Source organism: Notolepis coatsorum, assembly GCF_963971535.1.
Source record: "Notolepis coatsorum genome assembly, chromosome: 13".
NCBI lineage: Eukaryota > Metazoa > Chordata > Actinopteri > Aulopiformes > Paralepididae > Notolepis > Notolepis coatsorum.
Window position 1 is genome coordinate 90,123,088 of NC_140177.1, and position 12,740 is coordinate 90,135,827.

A 12,740-nucleotide genomic window follows, 5' to 3' on the forward strand; every position below is an offset into this window, starting at 1 on the left:
TGTATAAAATAAAATTTGAAATACAAGGGAAGAAATAACGTGCAAGAAAATAAATAATTACAATTAGATTCAAACTAATGTCTTTGGAAAATAAAACAAAATGTAACAGAGAAGATACAAAATATGATACAAAAACCATGGGGTGAGCAAAGGGGCTGAAGTGTCAAGAAGTGTGTGTGTGTGTGTGTGTGTGTGTGTGTGTGTGTGTGTGTGTGTGTGTGTGTGTGTGTGTGTGTGTGTGTGTGTGTGTGTGTGTGTGTGTGTGTGTGTGTGTGTGTGTGTGTGTGTGTGTGTGTGTGTGTGTGTGTGTGTGTGTGTGTGTGTGTGTGTGTGTGTGTGTGTGTGTTCTAGAACTAACACAGGAGCTCACACACTCCACAAGCAGAGGTTAAAACAGTGGTTCTCAACCCGGGACCCCCAGAAGGCCTTCCAGGGGGTCGCCAGAAAATAGGGAATAGTTTAATTTCAATATTTCATTCACTAGAGATATCTACCATAAGAGTGAATATCCTGATCATGTTCTCCACTAATCTCCTCAAAAACAATAAAGATAGCTCTGGAATTCTGAACTGACCAAATCTTCTCAGCTGGGGGTACCAGAGACTATAATGTTATCAAACGGGTGTCCACAGACTGCTTTGTGTCAATGTCGGGGTCCTTGACGGAAAAAAGGTTGAGAAAGACTGGATTAATGACCTCTCAAAAGCCTTCGTCCTCTCATCTGCCTACCACTACTGTGACAAAATGGCATCCAATGTAATAAAAAAAGTCAACCAACGAACTCGATTCTTGTACCGGATCTCCTCTCTGGTAAACAAGAATACCCTGAAGACTCTGGCAGGAGCACTCATTCAAGGGTACTACGACTATGCTTGCACCTCATGGTACCAAAGCACCTCAAAGGCGCTAAAAACAAAATTACAAACATCTCAAAACAAACTGGTCAGACTACTGCTTGACCTTACTCCTAGAACCCACCTCACCCCTGCCCACTTTGACAACCTAGGATGGCTTAGAGTAGACGACAGAGTACAGCAACTTGCAATGGGCCTGGTCTACAAGATACACTACACGACCAAGGTACCCATGTACATGTCAAAATACTTCCCAAAGGTCAGTGAATACCACGATCACAACACCAGAGGGAGCTCCACAAATCATGTTAAACCCAGATTCGGCTCAAACAAGGGACTAAACACGTTTCGCAATTATGCCACATCAATGTGGAACACCCTACCCAAAGCTGTAAAGGTATGTGAATCACTACCCACTTTCAAAAACACTCTCAAAGAACACCTACGGGAGACTGCAATTCGAAACTGGCCCCTACAAATGTCCTAACCCAGTTGTACAGTAAATGACCAAAGTGGCTTTGTCAGTATTCCAATGTACAGTGTACAGTGTCCCCCACCCACCGCCCCCCCCCCCCCCCCCCCCCAAACCCACCCCACCGACCCAACCTCCTCCAATGTACAGTTTCTACGTCAAATGTATATACTCTCTTTTCTGGACTCTTTTTGTATCACAAACAGTACTGTATTTGCAAATCTGGTATGTCATAAATGTATAGATGTAGCAGTACTGTCTATCTGTATGTTGTGTATGTCATATGTTATGATGAATTGAAAATGGGGGACCCTGATGTAAACAAGATGAAAGTCTTTCTCTGGTCTGCTTCCCCTTAACAATTGTATGTATTGAGCTGTACTGAGCTGTACTGTACTGTACCCATTCTGCAATCTGTTAATAAAGTTTTCAATCAATCAATCAACCACTGACAGAGCTCTGCACTTGCTAGAGAGGAACACTAGGGGGCGACGTAACTCTGTTCTCTCTTTGCTCTATCAGGACCAGACAGTACACTGCTGTAATGATACAAGGGATGGAGTTTTTGTTCTTTTGTTTGCTTTTTGTCCTTGTTAGCATTGCCAGCATTTACCATTTACCATTTATCATTGTAACTCAGAAATGGCACCAGAAGTTTCCAGTTGATAAGCTCGCTTGGGAGTTGGATATAATGAACAAATTAAAAATAACTAGATAGATAACTAGAACAAACACATTATCAGTAGCAAAAATAAATACCAATATCTGTTTAAATTTTGAACAAGTTGAATAGGGAGGTGTAGTCTGACGTCACTTTAGTTTCCTGCGCTGTCCACCCGTATAGGGATTTATCATTGGGAAAATGTATTATCGGCTATTGTAATAATTCTGCCTCATGAACATTGTCAAGCTTTCCATTTTGCACAAAATGAGTTCCCTTCTATCACTAACATTATTGTTTAAATTTTTTTGGTTGAAATACAATTATAAGTAATTATTTTAAGATTAATTGCGAATTGTTTCATGTTGAGCTATAGATTGTGGATGAATACACACATGGGAGTTCCACAAATCATGTTCAACCCAGATTCGGCACAAACAAGGGTCTAAACACGTTTCGCAATTATGCCACATCAATGTGGAACGCCCTACCCACATCTGTAAACAAATGTGAATCCCTACCCACCTTCAAAACCGCTCTCAAAGAGCACCTACGGGAGGCTGCAATTCGAAACTGGCCACCGTAAATGTCCAAACCCCCCCTCCCACCCACGACCCCCTCCTACAGTCTCCTCCCCATCGTATGTATATATTTTCTGTTAGGATCTCTGTTTAACAGTACTGTATATTTGCATATCTTGTACGTCACAAATGTAACAGTACTGTATACCTGTTTGTCATGTATTGTCATAAATGTCATGATATATATCTGTATATCTGTATGGCCCCCGTAAATCCCTGTAACAATTGTGTGTATTGAGCCGTACTGTATTGTACCCATTCTGCAATCTGTTAATAAAGTTTTCAATCAATCAATCAATCATGCCAATGTTCATGCTTTATTTGTTTTTAACGAGATGATTTAGAAATGTGTCCATTGGAAATACATTGCAATTTCAAGCGAGGTGGACTGGCCCGAAACAACAATGACGTAACCACTACACCTCCCTATTGACCTCAACTCTCGTGGGTGTAGTATACCAAAACCTACTACTCCTGTCCTCCGCCATCTCCTCCTGCCCGTGACCTGGACAGCAGTGTTTTGGTGCCATCATGCTGCATCCTGACCAACGGACGAGACAAGATAAACTGAGACAGAGATGGTTCCTCCTCTTACATTCTTTTTATTTCATTATTGATTCCAGATGTTGGTCCTCTAAATTATATCAGATGCAGGGGGAAGGGGGGTCAAACTGTGTTATCAGTGCAGTTAAATATCCCCAATATTAGACACTAGATAGAATATTAGATACCAAAGAGCCATGAGAAATCACTTGATTGTATTAGTTAGTTACTACTAGTAGGGTAGTATTGAGTGGTATTAGTACACACACATGTAGAGGGGTACAGATATGGTGGTATTCATACACATGTAGAGGGGTACAGATATGGTGGTATTCATACACATGTAGAGGGGTACAGATATGGTGGTATTCATACACATGTAGAGGGGTACAGATATGGTGGTATTCATATACACATGTATAGGGGTACAGATATGGTGGTATTCATACACATGTAGAGGGGTAGAGATATGGTGGTATTAGTACACATGTAGAGAGTACAGATGTATTGGTATTAGTACATACACATGTAGAGGGGGTACAGATGTATTGGTAAAATTACAGGTGATAAAAAGAGGTGTACGGAAGTTACAGCTTTTTACCTTTGTAGAGCAGTATATATCTATTTAAAGGAGATAATGAATAACATTGTGATCCCAAACTAAGTCTATACTATTCATTTTAACCTACTGTTTAGTACTTCTGGGGGGAAAGTGGCCTGTGTACATGAACCCTTTCTGAGAGAAGAGACAACATATATGTTTTATTGTCACACATACATTTTTTTAATTTGAATTCTCAAAAAAAAAAAAAGATGAAATCAGTTGTGGGCGAAATCAGCGATCCATTCATTGACCATATCCACTCGGCTGCCATTTTGCTCTTAGCATGATATAAGAGCAAAATGGCCGCTGTGTGAATATGGTCAATTGTGCCCAACATCTGTCAATCAGCCCCGTCTTCTCCACAGTGAGGTCAGCTGTGGCCTCAGGCGTACATGGAGACACGCAGCCACTGGACAAAATTAAAATAAACAATAAAGACACGTCATTTTAAGTCAGTATCCTACGTAGAGTCAGTCATAGTAGCATGATCGAGACCTGGAAGCTGACGTGTACTGCTGGCTTCAACACGTATTCAAATATTGAGCCTGTAGCTCTCTCCACCTACTGTGATTTATATACAGTATATGGACATGAAGCAATGTAATACTACAATGTTTGTACAATGTGATAATACTGTACGTAATATTTGTAGTGTACTGTGACTATATTCAGACTTACCTCCGTCCAGTTCACATTCATGTGTCCCCTCTTTGCGTGTCTTTTGAAGACCTCTGAAATTAGACAAATGCATCACTGTCACATGCTTGGTTCTATGAATGAAGTACTGAGAACTGGTGTACTAGATCTGTATTTCAGTCTGGACTATATTACAACCATACTATAGGAGGTACAAACCAATAATGGCTTTTTAATCTTCGGACAAGAGAGAACTGCCTTGTATTTTCTAATGGACTAATTTTCCTAACAGCCTTTATGTTGCGGCCCGTTGTAGCGCTTCTTTGAAGGCTGTTTTGCTACTGAGATGCTGTTTTTTCCTGAGGTTCCAAAGAAGAGCACTACTGGACGACACCAAAGTCATTAAAGCCACACCACTTATCACTCTTTATGATGAACTGAAAATGGGGGACCCTGATGTAAACAAGACGAAAGTCTTTCTCTGGTCTGCATCCACTTATCACTCTTTATGATGAACTGAAAATGGGGGACCCTGATGTAAACAAGAGGAAAGTCTTTCTCTGGTCTGCATCCCCTTTGTATGTACTGTAGGTATTGTTGAGCTGTACTGTACTGTACCCATTCTGCAATCTGTTAATAACGTTTTCAATCAATCAAAAACGGACAGGGAACGGCGCACTCACTGGTTATGCAGTCCAGACGCAGGATGAGGGTGAGGTAGTCCACCAGGGTGACGGAATTACAGGAGGCTGAATATCTCATCGCCAGCAGACATATCATGTCAGCATCCACGTCTATTCCTGATAGAGACACATGGGGGCAGCAGAGAGTAAAAATCATGGCATCTGTTTGAAAGATCTCATACTATACACAGCCTTGTAGTGATTGTTAATGGTACATAATTCACCCACGGAACTATTGTTAGGAACAAGAGTTCCGCCCGAACATTATATGAGGTGGCACTTCCTGCCACCACACGAGTCGTTCTGCACGCAACGGAGCAGTAGCTTGTTGTATTTTGTGTATTGAATAAAAGCTGTTCGCTCTACCGAGCTACCGTCTCCGACTCCCATCTCTCGGCACTACACTGGTGACCCTGACATTGGTCTCGCTGAAGTATCAGGGACCGGACCGAACTTTTTATTTAAAGAGCTGTTCCTCAGGCACATGCCGCCACGGGTACAGACGGCACTGGCCAATACGAACATTGTGGATCCCCGTGCTCTGGCAGAGGAGGCAGATCGCTTCTACCTGGCCACTCGACACTTTGCCCCAGGGCTAATAGCCTCGACATGCGGTTACACGCCGCAGGGGGGAGGGGCGAGGAAGATCAGGAGCAGCGCTGCCGCAGGCCGGTGTTATTACCACGCACGTTTCGGCGCGAGGGCGACGAGATGCCGTTCCCCTTGCACTTTCGGCATAACGCATAAACGCAGACACCTGCGCCCAGTAGCAGCGGTGAGCGCAGGTATGTCGAACCAGCTGCTTTTCATTAGAGACACACTCTCCGGTTGCAAATTCCTCTGCGACACCGGAGCTCAGAGGAGCGTCCTGCCAGCTACGAGAGAGGACATCGCCGGCGATGATAGAGGTCCACGCCTGACGACCGCCAACGATACCCCTATCCGCACCTACGGTACAAGGACCGTGGAACTGTGTTTTGGGGGCCAGCGGTTCACGTGGGACTGCATCACGGCCGACATTTCGTTCCCACTACTGGGGGCAGATTTCCTGGGTGCACACGGTCTCCTCGTGGACATTAGACATGGCCGCCTAATAAACGCACAGACACGGGCTTCGTTGGCATGTGTCCGCGATGAGGCGACATACGGCGGCCTTCTTACAGCCTTCACCGACCACGAACCCCTCACGTTTTCTGAGTCAAGACACGTCGCCGAGAAGCCCAACGTCGTCATCGGAGCTGTACAGCCGGACCTCGACTACGTCAACGGGGGCTCGGAACGGGCCTCCGACCACGACATCCAGGCCCTCGGGACTGCAGATTCCAGGCTATGCCTGGAGGACGTCGCGATTGGTCACGCGGGTCCGACGCTGCTGAGTGACCTGTCCACCGGACACCCTAGCCCACAGGCCCCTGAGGACTGGCGAAGGCTCGCCTTTGAGGTGGGGTACAACCACCACAAGGTTGAACCCGCCCACGTAGACATTGCCCAGCCCTTAGAGCTGGCCCTCTCCCCCCGCCGAGGCCGTCCGCCGCTACCCCGGGACCCGCCGACGACGGAGCCGCCGCTGGCCTCGTCGACGTCTGTGCCCCCGGGTGTCGGGGAGGACACGGGCGCTTGCGCCGCCCCTACCTCCCCGCCCCTGGCTTTCCGCACTCACCGTGGCCGGTTCATGCCCCCGGGCGCCGTGGAGGGCGCGAGCGCTTGCACCGCGCCCCCGGTGGTCCGCTCACGCCGCGGCCGGGTCGTTGTCTCTCCCCGCCGTGGAGATTTGGACCATGGTTGAATTCTGGGGGGGCTTGTGTAGTGATTGTTAATGGTACATAATTCACCCACGGAACTATTGTTAGGAACAAGAGTTCCGCCCGAACATTATATGAGGTGGCACTTCCTGCCACCACACGAGTCGTTCTGCACGCAACGGAGCAGTAGCTTGTTGTATTTTGTGTATTGAATAAAAGCTGTTCGCTCTACCGAGCTACCGTCTCCGACTCCCATCTCTCGGCACTACAGCCTACTATTTAGAGGGCCTTTTTGGAATACCAGTTTAGACCGTTTGTAAGTTAATTTGTAGTATAACACGAGCGGAAATGCACTCACATCAAAAACACAACATACAGAGGTCACGTGACGCGGTGAAGAAGATGGCCGCTTGAGAGAGAGCTGCTCGCAGCGGCATCTAGATTTATATCCGAAAACAGTATCCTTAGTCGGCAAATAGACACAACAAAGTTGTCTTAGAGGAGCGATCATCTTGGGAGTCTGAAAATGGCGAGCAGACAGAAAAATCCACCTCAGAGTACCACTAAAAAGGAAGGTTTACGCTTGGGGGGTCCCAACGTGGACCAAGATGGCGATGATGAATCTCCTACGACAAAAGAAAGTGCGAATTCGACGGGGGAGGACATAGCGAATATTTTTATAATCCTGAAGAAAATATCTAAAGAGATGCAAAGCTTGGGTGAAATTCACAAAGCCACCATGTCGATGAAAGGGAATCACTCGTGTCAAGGATCAGTGACGTGGAGGGGAGACTGGGCTTTTTGGAGGACGCCGACAAACAGCTACAGGCTGAACCACCCGCTACCAGAGCTGAGATGGAGGCTATCCGTGATAAAATGGACGACATGGAGGACAGAAGCAGACGCAATAACCTACGCTTCGTCGGGATACCGGAGGGCAGCGAGACAGGGGACGCAACTACCTTCCTCGAGAATCTCATACCGGAGCTGCTGGGCATCACTACCCCCGCTAAGGGGTGGTACATCGAGCGTGCTCACAGACTGACTCCCCGCTCCGCCCCGGAGGACCGAAGCAGAGGCCGCACGTTGATCGCAAGATTCTTTCGCTCGGGAGATAGAGACAAGATCCTAAGCGCCTCGCAGGAGAAGGGAGAGCTGAGATGGAATGGAAAACGAGTCATGATTTTCCCTGACTATTCCAGGGGCACACAGGCTAAGAGGGATGCCTTCAAAGACTGCAAGAAAGCCCTACATGAACGGCAGGTTAAATTTGCTTTGCAGCGCCCTGCCACGCTCAGAATTGACACCGCAGAGGGATCCAGGCGCTTTGACAACCCGAAGAAAGCCATGGATTTCATCCGAAGCTCGCTGAGCAAGCTGGCTGGCTAGCTCGCTAGCTTATCTGAGGGCTGCTAGCCTGTTCAAGGTCCAGCTGAGTGCAGCGGTATGAAAGGGAATCATCCTAGCCGGTAAGGTGTAGTATATTGACTGTGAGCCAACTGGGGACTAGCCTACAAGACTATTGAATAACGCAGTGACTTGGTTACTTGCTATTTCTCCCCCACGTATGACATTTGCGGTATGACTTGTTCTATATTCGCTCGTTATGGATGAGCAGGGTTGATATTTTTATTTTTTATTTTTTATTTCTTCTCCTTTCCTTTTACTAGCCTACCGGCGGTCCTTCAATATCCCGTTCCTTTAGCGTTAAACGAGCTGGACTCTCTCTAATTCATTGAGAATGAATGATGTCACTTTATGACAAACGTGCGCAAACTTTTGCCAAAACAATGCCGCGAGTGGGCGGCGCTCAGAGCGAACCACTCTACCGACGGGTCATGGACCAGAATCGTATCTGTCTGTGTTTTTGTTTTAGTTTTTTTTGTGTGTTTTTTTCATCACGCTATGTTTTGTTTACAGCGTGTCATGGTTTTTTTTTTATTGTTTTTTGTCAAGAGCCCTGCGTTTGTCGACATGGTTAAAAATACTTCTCTTAGTTGTCAGGATATCATCGGTCATTATTACTATTCTGCACGCCCATGTCTGCTCAGAATAATAATAAACTGTGCCTCGCCACATGGAATGTAAATGGTTTGGGTAATGTAATCAAGAGGAACAAGGTACTTTATAAATTGAAATCCTCCAGGTATGATATAATGTTTTTGCAGGAATGTCATTTGTCATTGGATGAATCAAAGCGCTTATGTAAGGGATGGGTGGGTCACGTGTTCTGCAGTGCCGGTACCAGTCACAGTAGGGGAGTCATTATACTAGTGAACAAACAGCTGCAATTTAAATTTTATTATTTTGGCTGAGATTCAGGGGAAAGTATTTATCCTATGTTTTTTACTGACCTGGAATGTAAATTAAATGACATGGGTGACTATCCAATCATATGGGCAGGGGACATGAATATGACTATGGATGCTGTTCTGGATAGAAGTACACCAACCACTGCTAGACCCCCCAGATCAACCTCCACAGTGGGAGGAATGTGTTCTGCATTGGGGCTGGTAGATGCTTGGCGTACTCTAAATCCTAAGGGGAGGGACTATACTTTTTTTTCTTCGGTTCACGGTGTATTCTCAAGGCTTGATTATTTTTTTATTTCTAAAGATATGCTCCCATCTACATTGGCCTGTTCAATTGGCAACATTATAGTGTCAGATCATGCAAGGGTGACCCTTGAGCTGCTCCCCATTGACCGTGCGAAGAGGTCCTCTAGATGGAGATTTAACTCGTCTCTACTGTCTGCAGGATATAGACTTTAAAGCCATGCTGAAAAATCAGATTGATATGTATATAGAGACAAATGTTCCTTCTGCGCCATCAGCAGGGGTTGCTTGGGAAGCTCTGAAGGCTTTTGTGAGGAGTCACGTAATTCAATGCATCATATAAGAAAAAGCAGAACGCCAAAAAAAGGCTGCTGGTTGCGGAGGGTCAGCTCAAACAAAAAATATCACCAAATAACTTAAAGGATAACTCCACTATTTTGGGAAATTAGCTTATTTAACATCTTCCCTGGAGTTAGACAAGAAGATGCATACCTTTTTTGTCTCTGTGCGTGCATTTTAGCTTTGGGAATAGATGCTCCGTTAGCATAGCTTAGCTTCATCACTGGAAGTGAGGCAGGACAGTAGCCTTACAGTGCCTTACAGTGTATTGCAAGGTCTGACATTGACCAAACTTGATATGCATGACCTTGGTGGGCTCTAGGTCAACTCCTGAAAAGGGGGTCAATGTCAGACCTTGCAATCAAAAGTTAGGGGCGCACTGAAATTATGGCAAGGGTTATTAGCCCCCTAACTTTTGATTGCAAAGTCTGACATTGACCCCCTTTTCAGGAGTTGACCTAGAGCCCACCAAGGTCATGCATATCAAGTTTGGTCAATGTCAGACCTTGCAATACACTGTAAGGCACTGTAAGGCTACTGTCCTGCCTCACTTCCAGTGATGAAGCTAAGCTATGCTAACGGAGCATCTATTCCCAAAGCTAAAATGCACGCACAGAGACAAAAAAGGTATGCATCTTCTTGTCTAACTCCAGGGAAGATGTTAAATAAGCTAATTTCCCAAAATAGTGGAGTTATCCTTTAAGGCTTGTAACTCAATTAAAGTATAATAATAATAATAATAATAATAATAATAATAATAATAATAATAATAATAATAATAATAATAATAATAATAATAATAATAATAATAATAATAATAATAATAATAATAATAATAATAATATAATAATAATATGATAATACTAATAATAATAATAATAATAATAATAATAATAATAATAATAATAATAATAATAATAATAATAATAATAATAATAATAATAATAATAATAATAATATAATTCTATCCTTTCACAGAAGGTCGAGTTTGGATTGTTTAGGGCCAGGCAGAATTACTTTGAATCGGGGGACAAAGCCGGGAAGTTGCTTGCTAGGTATATTAAACACAAGGAGTCATCATCCACTATTTCGGCTATTCAGGTACAGGGGGGAGCCGTCGTCGTAAGGCTAGTGATATTAACAATACTTTCAAAGAATACTACATGGGTCTTTACACTTCCTCTTTCAAGGCGACACAGCAGGAAATTCCTTTATTTTTTAGCGGGCTGGATCTCCCTACATTAGACGCGGCTCAACGTGAGTATCTAGACGCCCCAATAACAGAGGATGAAATAGCAGAGGTTATTAGGAAATTGCCGTCCGGTAAAGCGCCGGGGCCTGATGGTCTTACAGCTGAGTTCTTTAAATGCTTCTCAACAGAGTTGACACCTCTACTGCAGAGTATGTATATTGAAGCTTTGGATAGAGGCTATTTACCCCCCACCCTATCACAGGCCTTGATATCTTTAATATTGAAAAAAGATAAGGAACCCTCCAAGTGCAAGAATTATTGTCCAATTTCCCTGATTTCCCAGGATGTAAAAGTGCTTTCCAAAATACTGGAAAACCGTTTGGATGGAGTAATATCCTCCCAGGTGCATCCTGACCAAGTTGGGTTTATTCGCAAAAGAAATTCGTCTGATAACGTCAGACGCCTTATCAATGTAATGTGGGCAGTCAGTAGCGATAATGAACCAACGGCCGCCATCTCACTGGACGCGGAAAAGGCGTTTGACAGCGTAGAATGGGAGTACTTATTTTCAACCCTGGAGGCGTTTGGTTTCGGTCGGACCTTTATAAAATGGGTGAAGCTGTTGTATAACCAACCGGAGGCAGCGGTGCAAACAAATGTGATAATCTCCTCATATTTCAAACTAGGCCGCGGGACACGCCAAGGTTCGCCCCTTTCTCCTTTACTCTTCTGTTTAGCGCTTGAGCCCCTGGCAGCAGCTATACGTAAGTTTCCCTGGAGTTACAGTGGGGGGCACGGCCCAAAAACGTATGCATTATGCAGATGACATTTTGCTTTTTGTTACAGACCCAGGCAATGCTGTACCCACACTACTCAAGACAATAGATACGTTCTCAAGATTTTCAGGGTATAAGGTTAATTGGTCGAAGTCGGAGGCTCTTCCCCTAACGTCCTACTGCCCCAAATCACTATTTAAAGATGGCTCCTTTCAATGGCCTGAAAAGGGTATTCGGTATCTAGGGATTCTTTTCCCCAAGCAAGTAAACGACATTGTTAGTGTCAACTTTGACCCACTACTAGGCAAAATCTCAGCGGATGTGGAGAGATGGGCTCCCCTTTTCTTGTCACTATGGGGCAAGGTTAATGTTCTTAAGATAAACTGCATTCCCAGAGTAAACTATCTCCTCCAGTCACTGCCGATAGCAATACCTAGCAAGTATTTTAAACAATTTGATAGAATATGCAACACATTCCTGTGGAATGGTAAAAGACCCAGGATGCGTATTGGTAAACTACAACAGCCTGTGGACAGATGTGGCCTGGGTCTCCCCAAATTATTACTATATCATTATGCTTACAGTTTCAGACATATGACACAGTGGGCCCTGCCCCCTGAGAGAGCGCCTCCATGGTACATAATGGAGCAGTCGGTATACACACGGCTGCCCCCACTGTCGTATATTACAGCTAAATTACCACCAACTGCCCGAACTCACCCTATTATCTCTCACTTACAGGCCGTATGGAAGAAGGTGTCTCGCATCTTCCATATAAACCCACATTTAAGCCTGTCAGCAGGCTTATGGGCCAACCCAAAATTGTGTATATGCAGATCCCCCTTTATGTGGAAGGAATGGTTAGACAAAGGCATCCTCACCGTGGGGGACCTCTATGAAGACGATGCATTAAAATCTTTTGAAAAACTGATTCAACAATATCAGCTGGCCAACAATCAATTTTGGAGATATTTACAATTGAGGCATCTTCTCATAGGCACATTTGGCTCTCCACAGACCCTCCCCCAGGGTACAGACCTGCTGAAAAAGATTCTGGCTATTTCTGGGTTGGGACATGAGGCCTCGGTCTACTATTCCATGT

At 44.7% G+C, this 12,740-nt stretch overlaps 1 protein-coding gene across 1 annotated transcript in view; it reads right to left on the bottom strand.

Moving 5' to 3' along the window:
- Positions 1 to 3,822: 3,822 nt before the first annotated feature.
- LOC311239434 (calpain-1 catalytic subunit-like) overlaps positions 3,823 to 12,740 on the bottom strand; it is a gene marked incomplete at its 5' end in the record, with an annotated part of 45,180 nt that continues 36,262 nt past the window's right edge. Inside the window, 3 exons of the mRNA XM_084327739.1 lie at positions 3,823 to 4,124; positions 4,394 to 4,446; positions 5,035 to 5,151. Of these exons, the coding sequence (XP_084183865.1) occupies positions 4,098 to 4,124; positions 4,394 to 4,446; positions 5,035 to 5,151 (197 nt within the window). The 3' untranslated portion in view covers positions 3,823 to 4,097. The remainder of the gene's footprint in view (positions 4,125 to 4,393; positions 4,447 to 5,034; positions 5,152 to 12,740) is intronic.